Raw genomic sequence first — 17,747 nt, 5'->3', positions numbered from 1 at the left:
CCGACGCCGCGGCCGCGTCGCCATGGCAACGCCGCCGGGCCGCCGCGCTCCGCCTCCCCGCGCATGCGCTGTCCCCCCTCCCGCTGCCCGCCCGCGGCGCATGCGCGGTGGCGGCCGGGCGCGGAGGGGAGCTCAAGGAGAGCGGGGCCGGCGCCGCCATGCCGGGCTCGGTGCGGGTGCCCTCGCTGGAGGAGCTGGACGTGCCGGAGGTGAGTGCGGCTCGGCCCGCGGGGCAGCGCGGGGGGCCGGGGCCGCGGCCGGCCGCCCCCATCGCCGCTCTGCCCCGCTGCAGGTGCAGGTCAGCTCGGCCGTGCTGAAGGCCGCGGCCCATCACTACGGCTCGCAGTGCGACCGCCCCAACAAGGAGTTCATGCTGTGCCGGTGGGAGGAGAAGGACCCGCGGAGGTGCCTGCGGGAGGGCCGCCAGGTCAACCAGTGCGCCCTCGACTTCTTCAGGTGAGCGGGCCCGGCCCGGCCGCCTTACGGGAGCGCTGGAGTCGCCGGGCTTGAGTAGAAAACGCCGCTGCCACCGAGGCCTTTGGGGTCTTTATAGTTGCTTCTCCAGCTCTTGAGAATAGAGGCTGTGCCCTTTTGTTGTTTCACTTCTTTATCTTTCACATGGAGCCCCGCAGCCTGTGCTCCAGAGTAGCTGCCTCAGGTTTTTGTTAATTAGCAAAGCAGTGCTGGGGGGAGGTGTGTGGAAGGCTTGCTGCTTCTGCACCTCACATCTGTGTTGTGAAACCCAGGATGCCAACCGAAGCTTTGCGTTCTCTTTCCTCTCTGTGTTGCAGGCGAACTGCTGTGAAAGCTGGAGTAGAGCCACCGTTTGCCTCCTCTGACCAAAAGTGTAGATCTGCAGCGTGTGCCAGTGTCATGTTCTTAAGCTGCTAGCAAAAGGCCTAGTTTAATTATCTCAAAGCATGTCTACTTCCAGTATAGCAGTTAGTAATCAGAAACCTCTCTCCTAAGCATGTGTTCGTGAGCTTCAGACACTAAATCAATCTGGAAGCCTTGGAGCACTGTGATGTACGCTGTGCTACTTAGCAAAACGGGCATCCCATGTGGCAGAGCTCTGTACACCTGCCTAGCCCGAATGCCTTCCACATGTTGGTTTATTGCTGTCCTTATCTGTAGCTACAGCAATACAAATTTTATTGGTATTGGTGTCAAGTTCTGTTTAGTGATGCTACAGATACTGAATTCTCTGAAGACTTCAAGTGTTCCCGAGAACTTAGAACTACAAAACCGCTTTATCACAGGTTGAAGTTTGAATGAGTAAGAGAGAAAAACATTAAAGCTGCAACACTTGCTAACCATTTTCTTTCTGCGATCTCTTACAGGAAGATTAAGACGCATTGTGCAGAGCCATTTACTGAGTACTGGACGTGCATTGACTATACCAACTTGCAGGAGTTCCGTCGATGCCGAAAGCAGCAGGCAGAGTTTGATAACTGTGTGCTGGAGAAGTTGGGTTGGGTGAGACCTGACCTGGGAGAGCTCTCTAAGGTAACTTCATACCTTTTTGATTCGATAGCGAGATTCTTCTCTCCCTTCTTGTGGACACTGTGTCCAGACCAGGTCTCAAACTCTTCTGCCGGACAGAAGGTGATTGGTGAACTCAACACTGGAAGCTTGTGGACTTTACTAGAAGTCAGGACTCTGTCAGCATTCTCCAGGGTTGCTTTCCCAGAAGACTTGCACTTTTCTTAGAGGATGCCACTTACTCTTCCTAGCACAGAGGCCTTTCCTTAGGAGTGAAGCTCACATACATGTAGAACTGCTCTGTAGTTATGAGTGAAATGCCCCTCCCCTCCCTTTTCTCAGAAGTACTCTGGAGATAGGAGGTCTCATGACATCAACAGTGTGTCCTTGCTGTCGTTTGGTACTTGGTGGTTCTTCTTTTAAGTTCTGACTCGATCTAGCTTTTCTGTGAAATGCTGTGAGAAGTTATATAATTTCATTTTTCTTTCCAGGTTACGAAAGTGAAGACAGACCGTCCTAAGCCTGAGAATGCCTATCACTCTAGACCTAGACCAGAGCCAAATCCACCCATTGAAGGAGAGCTGAAGCCTTCTCCATTTGGCAGTAGGCTCTTTTTCTGGTCCTGGTAAAGTGGGCAGACTGTGCTGTGACTGAAGTGCAAAGATGTATTGCTTGCAAATGTAAATTGTCCAGTGTGCGTTGGGTATAACTTTAATGATTAAAGAACCCCAAACCTTTACATGGCTTAGTAGACTTCTTTAAATGTACTTGCTACTAAATGTACATGGCTACTAAAAAATGTATTTCCCTGTTTTGCACAGTGCTCTCTGCAGTTGTACAGCCCTTAGGACCCTCTTAGCACTTACAGTGTTGGTTGCTTGATAGTGGCTGCCAGGCTTGTCCGAGGTGTGTATGAATGTGGCCGGAGCCTTTGACGACTGCTTTGATCAATCAAAAACTGGCGTGAGACTTTATTTACTTGTTGAGAACACTGTCACTTGGATCAAGGAAACTTTGAGAACAAACAAGTCGTTAACACAGTCCTTTAGCCTTGCAACTGATAATTGTGCATTTCTTTCCAAGGGACGACTCCTGTATAGGTTGAACTGAAAATCTGTCTTGGAGCAAGGATTTAGTGTGAATCTGTGGCTTTTGCTAGGTATGAGGTCAGTACTGGTTCTGAGGTGATGACGTAAAGATCCTTGTTCTACTTACTGACTGTTCATTCCTCATGGTGCTACGTTGGTGGCTTCCATTTTTTAAATTTTTTATTGGGGAACACAAGCTAGTTCATCAGAAAAATCACACTAAATTTTCAACACCTTCAAGGAAAAATTACCTCCTAAAGGATCTTCTTGTCCCGTTAAAGCAGTGTAAGAAGGTGGCTTCTCTTCTGTCTCAAGGCCCTGACTTCAGGGCTTTGGGGCAGATTCTTCCCATTGTTTCACTGTGATACTTTTTCTGACAGAGGAGTGAATTAGCTTTCTTTTCTATAATATCAAAAAGTCACATGTTTCGTAGGAAGTAGATCTAGTCTTTCCTCTGCTTCCACCCAATAGCAAGAACCTTATTACAAAGGTCAGAAAAAAAATCAAATGAACTTATTTTCACAAAGCCATGTGCAGTTTAGCTTGTCCTGGGCCAGAATGTGTAGCCTGAACCATTCGAATCATGCGTTGCTCCTTGAGTAGCCTAGCCGTTATTAGGATCTGAAGAGGTACCATCTTGGTTGGGGTAGGGTTGATCTGCAGGGGGTCTGTAGCTGCAGCATGTGCTTTTTATCCATGGAGCTGGAGGGGAAAATTATGTAACATTTATCTAAAAATAGCTCATGCACCATGTGGCTCATGGGTTCTTGCTACTTTCTGCTTGGGGGGTGTTGACTGAAACTCAAGGTAGGTGCTGTGGCATACATGCTTGCATTTTAATGTACGTATCGTGCTGTCTTGGCAGCTCCTTGTCTCATTCTGCGAGACGGTGTGCACCTTTGCAGTGTCTCCTTCCGGATCACTGCCAGCATTTCAGAGCAGCCACGTGTTGCTGAGGAAAGATAACCCCTTTTCTGCAGAGACTGAAACTGGGACAAGCTAGGGGTTTAATTACATTCAGCTGAGTGAGTGAAATGAGGTTTGGCCGAGTAAAGGGTGAATTGTTCTGGGATGTTAACACGTGTCACATCTGATCATTTGTTGCTGACCCACTCCAATAGTTAAGCAACCTTGCAGAAAGACTTTTTAGATATTGCTTACTATGTTTTGCTAATAACTTACCATTGTCAGCATAATGTATGAAACGTTGCACTGCTGAACATCTGCTTTGGAATAAACAGGCATGGGCATTCCAGTTGTCAGCCCCTAATCATAATTAAAGAGTATTTTTCCCATTAAATGGCTTCTGAAAAGAATGCCATGCATAAATAGGGGGGCAATTTTTTTAAACAGCCTTTTATGAACCCTGCCCTTAAGTTGGCTAGTACTGTAAGCAAAAAAAAAAACACCCAAACCCCAGTGATTTGTGCTGCTGCCTCGAAGGTTTAAGCTTGTTTGTCTGCTTAATGACTGCTGAATCTGCTGTCTCTCAGCTCAGAGGTGGTTGAGCCAGTAATGACCGTGGTTAAAAGTCAGAATTAACTATCTGCTCGCCGAGATGCCCACTTCAGTTTGAAGCAGGAGTGGGCAGGTGAATGTACAAAAGACAGCAGCAGAGGAGGACAATGAAGTGATGAAGTCAAGTAGAATTCAGCTGTACTGTGAGCACTTCTTTCATTAACCTCTCTGAGATAATTGCTTCTTGTCTTTATTTCTTGGCCGAATCGCTGGGAAGAAGTGTTGCCAGGGGTCTGTTTCTTGGCGCGTTGGGCAGTGCCTGTATGTAGCGATTTCTGTTCAGAATCGTTGTGTGGCTTTACTCAAACGTAGGTGCCCCCTTTGGAGCTGTAATGTTTTCTTGGAAACTTTAGAATAAGTGAATGTCAAGATTGAGTAAAGACCATGAAAGTCTTTTTGAGGAATGTATCTTGACATTTTTTTGGCAGATGGAGAGCAGACGCGTACAGATTCAACACAGATACTTCACTGGCGATGTGAGAAGTGTTATTTGTTATGTTGTAGGCTCGCAGCTCTGCCAAAGCTTCTAATCACGTGTCAGATTAAGAAAATTTTAAACCAGTGTCGTGGTAGCTTGCCACACCAAGGGTTAGATTAGGCAGAACGTGCTCTGTTCTTTCATATTATGGATGGGAAGAGTAAAATCCTAGTGTAATTTCTAATCTCAGTAAGGTGGGAGCATGTATTTCTGGTGCAGCGGAATTGTGTGTCCCTAGCACAGCAGCATCCCTCTGAAGAGAAGGTCCCCTCCCAGACATCTGGCAGTTTGGCATGCCCTGGTCTCCAGTGGTTCTGCTCAACACCCAAGGCAAAGGGGTTGGAGAAGGTGCACCGTTAGCCAAAAAGGCCAGGAGCCAACAGTGAGTCCCGCTCTGCTTATAGCCACCAAATCTGAGCGTGTGGTGGGAAGTGACTGGCTCCATTTAGCTCGCTCACGAGGTTGATAGTTCTGTTGCATGTCATATTAGGCATATGATCATCCCTGCTATAATACAGTTCCAGGAGTCCATTTGGGTGGAATGAGCCTTTCAAGCATTTCTAAGCTGAGATTGGCTAGGGCGAAAACCATTCGCGTACTCCTCTTCCTCTGCCTTCAGTTGCAACATGGTTCTAGAATGGATAAACAAGGTATTTCCCCCCACCTCCGTTCATAAGAAAGGAAAAACCCGCATCTTTATACCAAGGATTCATAGTTTTAAAGAACCTTTATCTTCAGAACAAAGATACTCCTATAAAGCCAGTAAAGAAATTTGGAGCTCAGGATAACTTTGTAAAAATCCTTTTGAAAGCTTGCTGGGTACTCCTGTGCTAGAAGCGTGTTGCAGCGAGAATCCGTCTGGATAGAAATAGGAGATTTGAGACTCCCTCTTGTGGCTGCGTGAAGCTGGGCTTGGGCATCTGCCTGAAGGTTTTGCCATCCCAAAAGTCCGACGTCCCTAGTGCTAGTAGAAACTTGATTGTGTCTTTTGTCCTTGCTACAAAATTCGCTTGAACGTTGTCTCACCTTGATTTTCCCCACATATGAAAACTCTTGAATTGAGGATGAAAGGAGAAGAGGAAGAAAAATGATTTGAAAACTTTCTGATCACTTCAATCACATTGGACGTGACTTAATGAAGTTAAGGCAGAGCCAAAGTTGATGGAGGTGGTTGGGAAATCCCCGTGTAGACTGTATTTGCTTCTCTGAATCCGGAAAGAGGGTGTTCCTGCTGCGGAGAACAGGGAGGTTCTCAGCCTGCGGGGCCGGTGCTAGCAGGCAAACATAGGAGGCAGGTTAACTGCAATATTTACCTTAATGTAAAAGCACGTTATTTATTTTTATTAGGAATAGGTGTGACCCTACCGAAGGGTCTTAATAGTGCAACCTTGCCCTCCTTTTACTAGTTTTATGTTTTTTCATGTGAGTCCTTCTAGCTGGGGACCTGATCTGAGTCTGTTCTAAGACGCTTTCTGCAGGGTTGAGTGTGGTGCAGATAGTACTTTGGCAAAGGGAGGAGATCTGAGAGAATAGAGAGCAGCAAACCAGAAGCGGCAAGTGGAGTGTTATTTTGGGTACGAAGGCAGTAGGTCAGCCCGGCGAGCAGAAGCAGGTGCTGGAAGGGGGCTGGTTCCCAGACACTGAGGGCAGGTCAGCACCGCTGCTCGCTCGGTGGTGCAGGAAAAAACCAGGAATAACCACTCCTGGTCTTGGTTTCTTTCTGCTTCAACAAGTTTCTCCTCTCCCTTACACGCGTTGCAAAAGCTTTGGCGAGCGTAATGCCTGCATGGGTGCAGGTTCCCGGTGTGAGTGATGTCTGCGCTTGGCGAGAGCAGGCGCCGAGAGCTGCGTTCCCGGTGTGCTGCGAGGCTGCTGCCTGCCCGAGAGCTGCTCCAGGCTGCCACAGCGCTGGGGCAGAACCAGAAGCTGCTGGGACCTCGGGAGCTTTGCTGTACCTGACTGGATCCAGGAAGAAGGGCTCAAAGAAAAGAAATGAGGGTAAAATGAAAGGTAAAAGCCCTTGTAGCTTGCCAGCATCCCAAGCATCTCCCCATTGCGGCCGCCCTCACTGCCTGTGAGATGGCTTAGGTCACCTCTGTCTGTTGCAGATGCCTGAACAAAAGGATTCCAACCTGCGTGTTCCTCTGCTCTTGGCTGGTCTGGCAAACGCAGATGGTTCAAGGGAGCGCTTCGTTCACGCTGTGTTCTGCAGCACGAAATGGTGAACAGCTTTTGCTGTTTTGATAAGGTTTACAATAATTTCTCTTTTTTCACCAGGGGAAATAAGGGCTGGGAAGAACGGCCATGCCTGTTGCTTTGTTAAGCTCGGCTTTGGCTCTGATTCTGGCACAAAGAAATAAAATAAAATACAGGGAAGGGGAGCTTTATAAAAGAGCTATGGGTCTGCTCCCGAGTTGATAGGTTAAACCATACAAAACCCTGACTCTGAGGCACTGCTCTAATATTTGTAAAATCAGCGTGGCAGCTCTGTGAAGGGCTATGAGTCACCCCGAGGGTTGTTCAGCTCTTTATAAGTGGTAGCACAGCCTTCTGCTTCCATGCAAACGGGAGTGAGAATTTTAATGGAGTCAGAATTACCCCTTTGGTTAGAGCACCGCCTGACCTCTGCTTTGTTCTCGCTGCCTCCCGTTTACAGCTGTGCAGAGACTGGAACCTGACCCATCTTTGGCTGGGATGGAGCCCTGAAACGTGAATCCCATCGTGGTAACCGTGCCCCGCGCTGCCGCCCGCGGCTCGATCCCGGCTCCCGCGCCGGAGCTCTGCCGGCGGCTCCTGCGGGACGCGGTCAGGTGTGGCCCGGCTTGGCTTTGGCTCTCAGGAAGCTGCTGACAGCCGGCCTGACCCTGCCGTGTGCAGGCAGCGGGAGGCTCTGCCCGTCCCCCGGCGCGGCCGCTCGTGGCAAGCCTGCGCTCCAGGCTAAACAGAGGAAGGTGAGGGTCAGCGGCAGAGAGCTCTGCCCAAGACTCAGGAAGCACATTTTGGCAGAGGAAAGAAATACAATACAAGCAGGGAGGGAAACTCAGCTTCCATCCAACCCCCTCCAAGAAGCTTTTGGCTCCCTACAGCTGCTGGAGTCTTCACTAACAATTATTGGGCTCTTTATTGTTGCAGGCTTTCACGTGTTTGTTTTCTTGTCTTTTACACCAGCGTGTTGCAGAGGGGAAAGAACGGAGCAATACCGGAGCAGCACGGCCTGGAGGGTAGAGCCCTGCACTGGGGACAGGCAGCCTGGCTTCCCTTTCCTGCCTGTCACTATCTCATTGTGTGGCCTTGGGGCATGTCACTTCCCTCTCTGCCCCGGCTCCTCGGTGAGATGGGGTGGTTCCACCCAGCAGAGCCCTTGCCGCTTGTTTACTTATCTTTGTCCTTGTAGAATGCCTTGGAGGAGGCTTAGGGGAAGCTGGGCAGGGCCATGGCCCTGGCAGGCACAGACCCGTTGCTCGAGGGGAGCCGGAGCCCAGCGCTGGAGTGCTTGATTGGGACAGGCTGGAGAGTTGGGCGCAGAGGAACCTGGTGGAGCTCAACAAGGGCGAGTGCAGGGTTCTGCACCTGGGGAGGAACAACCCCAGGCACCAGTACAGGCTGGGGCTGACCTGCTGGAGAGCAGCTCTGCGGAGAGGGACCTGGGTGAGCTGGTGGACAAGTTGACCATGAGCCAGCAGTGTGCCCTGGCTGCCAAGAAGGCCAATGGGATCCTGGGGTGCATTGAGTGTGGCCAGCAGGTCGAGGGAGGTTCTCCTTCCCCTCTACTCTGCCCTGGTGAGGCCCCATTTGGAGTACTGTGTCCAGTTCTGGGCTCCCCACTTCAAGAAAGATGAGGAGCTACTGGAGAGTGTCCAGTGGAGGGCTACGAGGATGATGAGGGGACTGGAGCATCTCTCCTACAAGGAGAGGCTGAGGGAGCTGGGCTTGTTCAGCCTGGAGAAGAGAAGGCTGAGAGGGGACCTTAGAAATGCCTCTAAATATCTGCAGGGTGGGTGTCAGGAGGACGGGGCCAGACTCTTTCCAGTGGTGCCCAGTGACAGGACAGGGGGCAACGGGCACAAACTGGAGCAGAGGAAGCTCCAGCTGAACCTGAGGAAGAACTTCTTCCCTCTGAGGGTGACGGAGCCCTGGCCCAGGCTGCCCAGGGAGGCTGTGGAGTCTCCTTCTCTGGAGATATTCCAGCCCCGCCTGGACGCGGTGCTGTGCAGCCTGCTGTGGGTGACCCTGCTTGGGCAGGGGGTTGGGCTGGGTGACCCACAGAGGTCCCTTCCAACCCCCAGCGTTCTGTGGTTCTGTGATTCTTCCCCGGAGCAAGCAGCAGGAGCCACGTGCAGCCGGGAAGAGCGGTGGTGGGCCCGTCGCTCTGCCCTCACCGCTCAGTCCGGCAGCTGCGGGCGGTTGGCAACGCTTTGCCCTGCAGACTCGTCCCGTCCTGCCCGCCGTGACCACGCCGGCAGGCTGCCAGCTCCGGGAGCGGGGAGGCAAGCGGAGGCCTCGTTGTCCGAGGGATGGGGGATGAAAAGTGTTGCTCCCAGCAGTCTTGGGAGGGCATTTCCCAGTGCTGAACACCAGGCTCTCTCCTGCCAGTCAGAGATCGGAAGGGCAGCACCCTGCCTTCAGCTGCGGGCTGTTCTTTGCTGCGGTGCGTGGCGATGGCTGCGTACGGGCAAGCCAGGGAGGTGCTTACAGGAGTGAACGTCCCCGAGCACGTGTAGCACCAGCGCACGGTGCTCGTCCTTGCGAACCCCGCGCTGCTCCCCATCATCCCTTTGTTCCTTCTAACCATGAGTGAAACCGGTTGTGGGACGTTGTGTTCGGGGCATGACATAATCCGAGCCTGGAACTCTGCTGGAGGAATCCTGTTGAAGATTTACTGCTCTGGCTAATTACGGCAGAGCTATGAAGGTGCTGCGCTCCAAACGATGAACAGCTGATAAGTGGAGGTGTCTGCTTTCTCGTGCTTTTTGCTAGGAAAGAAACCAGACCAATTCTGGCTACATCAGGAGCGTTTTCTCGAAGGAAGGAGGTCTGTCAGAGGCTTGCTAACACGTTGTCACAAAGCCGCTGCCCATCTCTGTCGCCGACAGCAGAGCATTCGATTGAAAATACGTCACTGCCTCGCTGCTTTCCCTGCGTGTTGCCTTTCTGTGTTGCTTGAAGCCTGAGCAGTGACACCAGCCTGCAGGATTCGTTTGCTGCTTGCTGACGTTTTCACGCTCTGGTGTGCATCCTTGCCTTGCCCTGTGTCAGCCACCGAGGGCCGGTTCGAGGAGAGGCGGCGTTAGCTGGAAATGCCCCTTCCACCCAAATGACCGCGTGAACAATGCGCTTAGAATCTGAATTTGAATGTCTGCTTCCATATGTAGTCCCGTTTAGCTGTCATTGTCCTTAAAATATGTATTTGCTGTCCATTCCAGCATCTTTAGCGTCTTTTCGAGAGGAAGTGTCACTACAAGTCATCTGTAAGGAGTCCGTGGTGCCTCATTCCCTGCGGCGTGCGGGTCTGCGGTGCCTGGGTGTTGCTGCAGAGCTCTGCCTGCCTCCCTGCCTGCCTCCCTGCCTGCTGCTGTCTCGTCTCCCGCTGACGTGCGAGGGCTGCCCGGCCTCGCAGCTGGGGTCCCGCAGGTCCGTGTCGCACCCACAGCTTCAGCATCCGCGGTTCGTAGGCGTGAAATTCCGCGTGCTCGGCAGGCGCTGCGAGGGGCGAGTCTGCAGGCAGGGGACAGCGCTGGGACGGGGCTCTGGGCTAAGCTGAAAGCCGGTGGATGGAGGTAGCAGCCTGACTCCCACGAGACTCCAAAGCCACCAAGAACCTCGGTGACTTCAAGCCGCATCTTGAGGTTCCTTTCAGCCATGGCAGGCCACGGCCCCATGGATCTATGGGGGAGGGAGGCCAAGCCCCCCAGCGCTCCCGGAGCCCCGTGTCCACCTGTCTCCAGCACTTCCAGAACACCGGCAGCTCCCGAGGAGCAACCGGAGCTACCGGGTCCTGGCCCCGGGCCGAGCCGTCGGCGGGAGCTGGGTGGCTGGGCCCTGGGGTGGCAGGCGAAGTGCTGTCAGAACAGAACTGCATCAGAGAGATTCTTTTTCTCTCCCCTTGGCCGGCAAGGAAATCTTTTTCCATCTACTATAAAACAGGGTCCTTAATAGTGCTGAAGTGTTCTACGTATTTTAAATAAACATGAGTGGATGTGAGCCCAGGAGGACATGAAAGAATGCAGCGTTTGCGGGGTACCGGCCCGGCACACATGTCAGCAATTTGGCTGCCTTGTGTACTTTGGCTTCTAAAAAAGCATTTAAAAGTAAACAAATGAAGGAAAATCTGGCAGCTGGATTTCAAAGTAAATTGCTTTCAGCTGATATACCCTGTTTCCAGCTTGCTTGGGTAGTATCAAGCCATACACATCCAGCAAGAAGAGCGCGCGGCCAAGGAGAGGAGCGGGGGCGGGAGAAAGAACAAAAGCAGGGAAGTTCTGCGGATTTAATTCTTCCATTTCCTTCCTTTGCACCAAACACTCCCTGCCCGTCACTGCCCTCGTGTCGGGCAGGCAGCTGAATGCTAAGTGTGCTCCGTCTTCTGTGTGCTCCTCGTCTGCCGGGCTCTGCCTCCTGTCCGTCAGGCCTGGGGATGGGGTGGGATGGGATGGGATGGGACGGGATGAGCTGAGCTGGGATGGGATGGGATGGGTTGGGATGAGGTGGGTTGAGATGAGATGGGTTGAGATGGGGTGGGGTGGGATGGGATGGGATGGGATGAGCTGAGCTGGGATGGGGTGGGATGGGATGAGATGAAATGAGATGGGGTGGGATGAGATGAGCTGGGATGGGATGGGATGGGATGAGATGAGCTGGGGTGGGATGGGTTGGGTTGGGATGAGGTGGGTTGAGATGAGATGGGTTGAGATGGGGTGGGGTGGGATGGGATGGGGTGGGATGAGCTGAGCTGGGATGGGATGGGTTGGGATGAGATGAGATGGGATGAGATGGGTTGAGATGGGGTGGGGTGGGATGGGATGAGATGAGATGAAATGAGATGGGATGAGATGGGGTGGGATGGGATGAGATGAGCTGGGGTGGGATTGGATGAGATGGGGTGGGATGGGTTGGGGTGGGATGGGTTGAGATGAGATGGGGTGGGGTGGGATGGGATGAGCTGGGATAGCATGGGATGAGATGAGCTGGGATGGGGTGGGATGAGATGAGCTGGGATAGCATGGGATGAGATGAGCTGGGATGGGGTGGGATGGGTTGAGATGAGGTGGGTTGAGATGGGGTGGGGTGGGATGGGATGGGAGTATCATCCATGGGACAATGTTAGTTGGCCCAGCTGAGCCTTGCACTTGGCTGCGACCTGCAGCGGTGCTTGAGCTGCTCCATCAAACCCTCAACCCTGCTGCTGCCCGCCGAGGGGGGGACACCCCTGTCCCACAGCCCCCAACCCCACAGACGGGCACAACGAGCCCGTCCCTCGAGAACTCCACGCGGCGTGGGCCGGGGCACCGGTCCCCAGGACTGCCAGCTCGGGGAGGCCATCACCCCTCCGCCGCGGAGGGAAGCGGAGCTGGAAACGGCAGAGATAACGGAGTCGTTAGAGGAACGCGGGCTGTGGCGAGGCCCCGCTCCTCCGGAAGGGCCTGGTGCGTCCCCGAAGGAGGAGACTCAGCAAATGCTGACAGATAATAACGAGCTCCCGGGCTGGACAAAGACGGGAGGTTGCTGAGGTCAAACTTTGGCTCAGCGTTGGGCTCCTTCTGCTTTGAGTCGCGTTTCCTCAAGTTTATAAAACCTTCTGCGGGTTGGTTCGGTGGAAAGGGCAGAGGAAGCTGGTGGGTCTGCAATCCCGGCGGCGCGGGGCCGGGGCAGGGCTGCTCCCTGCGCGCATGGAAAACGCGCCCGGGGCTGCGAGCGGTGCGCGCCGCGAGCTCGGGGCGAGGGCAGCAGCCACCGAGCGTCCCTCGGGGGCTTCCAGCGGTGACACCGGGTCCCGCTGCTCCCGGGGCTGCGATGCCCCGGCCTCGGCACCCTGCGGAGCAGCGGGACGGCCTCACACCGAGCACGGTGGCTCGTGGCCCCATGGGGATGGCACATGTCACCAGTGGGACCATGCCGTGGGCGATGTCCTTGGCAGGGATGGCGCTTGTCACCGGTGGGACCGTGCTGCGGGTGATGCCCTCGGCAGGGATGGCACGTGTCACCAGTGGGACTGTTGTGTGGGTGATGCCCGCGGCAGGGATGTCGCATGTCACTGGTGGGACCGTGCCGTGGGCGATGCCCTTGGCAGGGATGGCACTTGTCACTGGTGGGACCGTGCCACGGGTGATGCCCTGGGCAGAGATGTCGCGTGTCACCGGTGGGACCGTGCCACGGGTGATGCCCTGGGCAGGGATATCGCGTGTCACCAGTGGGATCGTGCTGCAGGCAATGCCCACGGCAGGGATGTCGCATGTCACCAGTGGGACCGTTGTGCGGGTGATGCCCCACTCGCAGCGTGCCGCGCCGGTGCCGCAGTGCTCCTCCAGCACCCACGAGCCAGGGAGGGAGGTGGGTGACAGCGACGGGGACGGCGTCCCTGCGCGGGGCTCGGCTCCCAGCACCTCCCTGCAGGAGCCGGCTCCACTCCCAGCCACGCTCGTGGCTGCGGCCACAGCTCTGCGTGATGCCCCGTGCGAGCGAGCAAGGAGTCCGAACATCCCCTCCAGCGGCTCCCCGTCCCGGCTCGGCACTAAACGTCCCCGCTCCCGGCAGTGCAGCGGTGCTGCCCGCTGCAACCCGCAAGGCAAAACCGTGCAGGCGAGCAGCGCCGAAGGCTCAGCCGCGTCCTCGGCACGCGCCGCCGCGATGGAAGCCAGCGGGGCCGGCTGCGCCCGTGCTCCGGCACGGCTCCGTTATCCCTGGGCACGGGAGGCCCCTGGCACCGGTGTCGGGAGCTGGCAGCGCCCGCCCGCACCTGCCGGCACCAGCGAGCTCACCGGCAGTTCCTTGGCTCTCACTGGCGCAAGGGAAAGTCGTTTATCGGGCCCTTTGCCCTCTGCCACCCGCACGGGCTCCCGCACCCTGCCCCGGCTGGTGGGCACGCGGCGGGCGGCTGCTCCCTGCCCGCCCTGCACAGCACCCACAGGGCATGATGCAGAAGAACCTTCCAATTTCTTAATTTTTTTCTTTTAAGAAGGGCAGTTGGCTCCCGGCTGGCTCCCGGGGGTAGCAGGCAGGGCTGCTGAGCTGCGCTCCAGTGCGGGAGGCACGTCTGCACCCTCCGGCTCCCACCGGCTTCTAATTTCTCCCTGGATGATATTTTTGATAGCGAAGCAGCCGAGCGGGGCCCCGACCCCTTCTCCCGTGAGCCGCAGGGTTTCCCCCGCGCTGGGAACGGCCGTCCCCAGGCTGCGCTGGTTCTGGGGAGCTCGGTGCCCCCCCAGCATGGGCTCCCCGGGACCGCTGTGCTTTGCCTCCGTCACGCGGGCTCCGTGCTCTCCCTGCCCGGTTTTGCTGCCTGCTCCGGCGGAGGCAAAGCGTGGAGGTAAAGCACCTTCGCATCCTCCTCGCCGGAGGGTTGTGTTCGGTCCCACAGGGCAAAGGCAGCTGGGGTGGAGGAGACTGGGAACGGACATCCCTGAGGTGGGGTTGGTGTGGAGACGTGCGGACACCTCCAGCTGACCCAGCGGCTCCGGTCCCGGCCGACGGCAGCGCTCAGACACATCTCGAGCAGCCGAGGGTTCGGTTCTTCGCCTCCCGACGGGGTTTTGCCCAGGAGCTGGTGCAAGGCCAGGGTCGGGTCCGGTGTGAAGGTCCCAGCGTGTGGCGGGAGTGGGACCCCAGGGGTGCGTGGGAGCAGCTGCTTGGGGGGGTCCTGCTGCTCCAGCAGCCCCCGTGGGGCTCGGGGACAGCCCACCCGCGGCCCCTGGGCTGGCGGAGCAGCACCCGTGCGGGCAGGGGGTGGGTGGCTGCCCCACGCCGGGGGCTGCGGGCAAGGGGTGGGGGACACTGCAGGCCTCCTTCGGCAGGATGGAACCAACCCCCGGCGGCGACAGTGGCTCTGGATGTCCCCGTGATTAACGGGAGGAATATGTAAATGTATATGGCCGTTGCCATAGCTACGGCAGGAATCCCGGCTGGTGCTGGGGGAGGCAGAGCCCCCGGCCCAGCCCGGGTCAGGATTTGCATTCCCGGCTCAGTGGCACCCTGCGCACCCAGCATGGGAGCAGCCGGGCTGTGCTGACCCCAGTGCCACCGCCACGTCCCCAGCGCGGGCAGGGGGACAGTCCCCCAGCGCACCGTCCCGCTGCTCACCGTGCTGCGGCACAGCAGCACCAACCCCGGGCGCTGCAGCCTCTTGCCAAGACGGGTGCACCCCCAGCCCGGTCACGGGGTCCCCAGGGAGAAAACACCCTCACGGGGGGGATGTCCCTGGGCTCCCACGGTCAGGTCTGGTCATGCAGCAGCAGAGAGCGGCGTGCAGCCAGGGGACAGGGACAGGGACGGGATGGGGATGGGGATGGGGATGGGCAGGGGGATGAGGACGGGGATGGGGCTGGGGATGAGGATGAGGATGGGGATGAGGATGAGGATGAGGATGGGGATGGGGATGGGGATGAGGATGGGGATGAGGATGGGAATGAGGATGGGAATGAGGATGAGGATGGGGATGAGGATGGGAATGGGGATGGGAATGAGGATGGGGATGGGGGTGAGGATGAGGATGGCGTTGGGGATGAGGATGGGGATGGGGATTAGGATGGGGATGGGGATGGGGATGGGGATAGGGATAGGGACAGGGATAGGCATAGGGATAGGGACAGGGATGTCCCGAGCCCATGACCCTCCTGCTCCAGGTGCACCAAACGCCCAGGACCACCCAGCCCACCTCACACCAGGCCAAGGCAAAGCCCTTCCCAGCAGCTCGTTTCCACCTGATCTGATAAAGCTGTGAGGGCAAAGGGGCCTCCCCTGCATGGCGCCCGCAGACCCTCCCAGCCTGCCTGGGCTTGGTGAGAGCTGCGGGCTCAGCGTTGTGGGAGGTGGGCTGTGTCGCTCACCAACGTGGCTGTCACCAGCCCTCATCCCTTGGTGGGCATCGTGTGTGTGGTTGGCAAGAGCTGTGCCCGTGCACGAGCCCCTTCCCCAGGACTTGCAGGCGGCTGCAGCCGGGGGGTGAGGTTTAACCCCGCTGGCGTTCGAGCACTCGGAACCAGAGAGGTCCTGGCTACCCGCTGTCTGCGCATCGCCTTCCCTCTGCGGGGTGAGTAAAGGGGCTTTAAAACTCGGTGAAAGAGGGGAGTTACTGCTACGAACCCCGAAACGCGGCAGGGCGAGAGCTGAGCCTGCACCCAGTGCAACCCGCTCCGTGGCCCTTCCGGCGGCGAGGGCTGCTCGGGGCTCGGTTTCGTGCCGAAAGCGTTAATTTTCGAATTTATTCTCAAACCATTTTGCAAATCTGACTTCAAGCAAGACGGCGGGTCACAAACCAGAGCCCCTCCAGACGCGTCTGGTGGGGCCGGGCAGGGATCTCTGGACCCCCGGGGTCCCCGCAGCAGCCGCAGCCCCTCCCGGCTCCCGAGGGCAGCTGGGGCGCGGGGACCCCCGGGGTGCAGGGACCCCCAGGGCGCAGCCCCCTCCCTGGCCAGCCCGGCTCTCTCTGCTGTCCGAGGGCTCGGCCGTCACCGCAGCAGGCGTGCGCGGCCGGGCTCGCTGCCTGCTATTTCCTTATAATTTAAGAGCCTTCCTCACATTAATCTTTTTATTTTTATTTTGACAAATGTATGTTTCCAGGAAGTTGCTGAGGTCAAAGCAGCATCTGTTGTTCGTTATTTTGGGGGATGCAGAGGGTCTTTGTGAGGGTTTCCAAAGCAACAAGGAATTAAGTGGTTTGTAAAGTGGAGAGCAGGAATGAGGAGCGGGCTGGGGCTTCCCGAAAGGCAGCTGAAGATGCTGATGAAAATCAGATCAGCTCGCCTCTATTTTCTTGGAAACTTGATCTGTTTTTCTTGTACAACCATCAGCCCGACTCCCGCGTTTCAAGCTCTGGCCACCACCAGCCCCGTGTTTCGGCGCTGGGGGTCAGAGCTGCCTTCCCCGGGCCGAGCTGTGCCGGCGGGGAGGACGCGGGCTCTGCGGGACGGGAGCGGGGAGAAGCCCTTGGGAGCAGCAGCGCGAGTCGAGGACCCCCAGGATGGGCACCAGCCCCCCCCTCCCTCCACCCCGGGGATGTCCCTCGTCCCCCAGAGTCACCCCACGAGCTGCCCGTGCACCCCACGGGGCAGCCGTTGGCAAGCGCTGCTTTTTCTGTCCAAACAACCCGCGGAGGGTCCGGTGCCAAGGCGAGGGCTGCGAGGAGCCCGGGAGATTTATCGCTGAGGAAATACTTTCTCCAGCGAGGGCTGACGGCCGCAGCGGGAACAATGGGAGATTCGCAACGTGAACAAAGCTGATTTCGTTCTTCTTTTTATCAATGCGTTTTCCTTGCGGAGCCTCCCTTCCTGGAAGTGGGAGATGCAGCTTCCCCCGCGCGCCAGCCGTGTAATCAGCAGGAATGGCCATATCCTGGCTGGGAAGCGAGCTGTGAAACGCTGTCGCCCGCCGTGATTTATGAGCCCGTGGCAGCGGCCAGCGGCGGGGCTGGCCCGGGGACAAGGTGCCAGGGCGCGTGCAATATCCACGTATTCTTTCTCCTCCTCGCCGGGTCCCCGGGGAGCCGCCGGAGGAAGTTAATGGATTAGACACACACGTTCCACTTGATTTTTATTTTTTATTGCCGTGTCTTTCCAAACGCCTTTAGCAGACGTGCGAGCACAATGGGGCTGGGCAGCGAGCGTCCCGGCCGGGCGGGCAGCGGGGCCGCAGCCTGCCTGGAAAGGTCAATACGGAGAGGGTTTGCTCGGGGACACGGGGACAGCCTGTCCTGAGCAGGTATCATCCTTCCCGGCCACGGAGGGCTCGCAGGGCCGGTGCTCAGCACCGACTCGTCTCCACCGAGGGACGGCGTTAGGGTGACTCCAGCTCCTCCGCAGCCGGTGCTGACCACCCGCCTCGGGCATCGCAGCGCTTTGCCCACGGTGTCATCAGCACCCAGCGCTGAGCCGGCCTCTCCCCGTGCCCGGAGCCGTAACGTCCTTCCCGGGGCACCCACGGGCGTGCAGGCGGCCGGCTTCGCTCCCGGGCCCGTGCTCCCGCCACGCCGC

The 17,747-nt window shown here is 56.8% G+C and overlaps 1 protein-coding gene across 1 annotated transcript; it reads left to right on the top strand.

Moving 5' to 3' along the window:
- The first annotated feature begins 90 nt into the window (after positions 1–90).
- On the top strand, positions 91–2,221 carry NDUFA8 (NADH:ubiquinone oxidoreductase subunit A8). Its single transcript, XM_075439729.1, has 4 exons — positions 91–209; positions 293–456; positions 1,341–1,506; positions 1,974–2,221. The coding sequence occupies exons 1-4, from the start codon at positions 159–161 to the stop codon at positions 2,109–2,111; spliced, it is 519 nt and encodes a 172-aa protein (XP_075295844.1). The 5' UTR covers positions 91–158; the 3' UTR covers positions 2,112–2,221.
- Positions 2,222–17,747: the final 15,526 nt, after the last annotated feature.

Source organism: Opisthocomus hoazin, chromosome 19 (assembly GCF_030867145.1).
Source record: "Opisthocomus hoazin isolate bOpiHoa1 chromosome 19, bOpiHoa1.hap1, whole genome shotgun sequence".
In the NCBI taxonomy this organism is placed as follows: Eukaryota; Metazoa; Chordata; class Aves; order Opisthocomiformes; family Opisthocomidae; genus Opisthocomus; species Opisthocomus hoazin.
The sequence above is the reverse complement of the archived record's forward strand: the minus strand, read 5'-3'. Positions and strand labels throughout refer to the sequence as shown.

Coding starts and splice junctions, on each gene's coding strand:
- NDUFA8 (XM_075439729.1), top strand. CDS start 159: ATGCCGGGCTCGGTGCGGGTGCCCTCGCTGGAGGAGCTGGACGTGCCG. Junction 210..292: donor AGGAGCTGGACGTGCCGGAG/GTGAGTGCGGCT, acceptor GCCCCGCTGCAG/GTGCAGGTCAGCTCGGCCGT. Junction 1,507..1,973: donor ACCTGGGAGAGCTCTCTAAG/GTAACTTCATAC, acceptor TTTTCTTTCCAG/GTTACGAAAGTGAAGACAGA.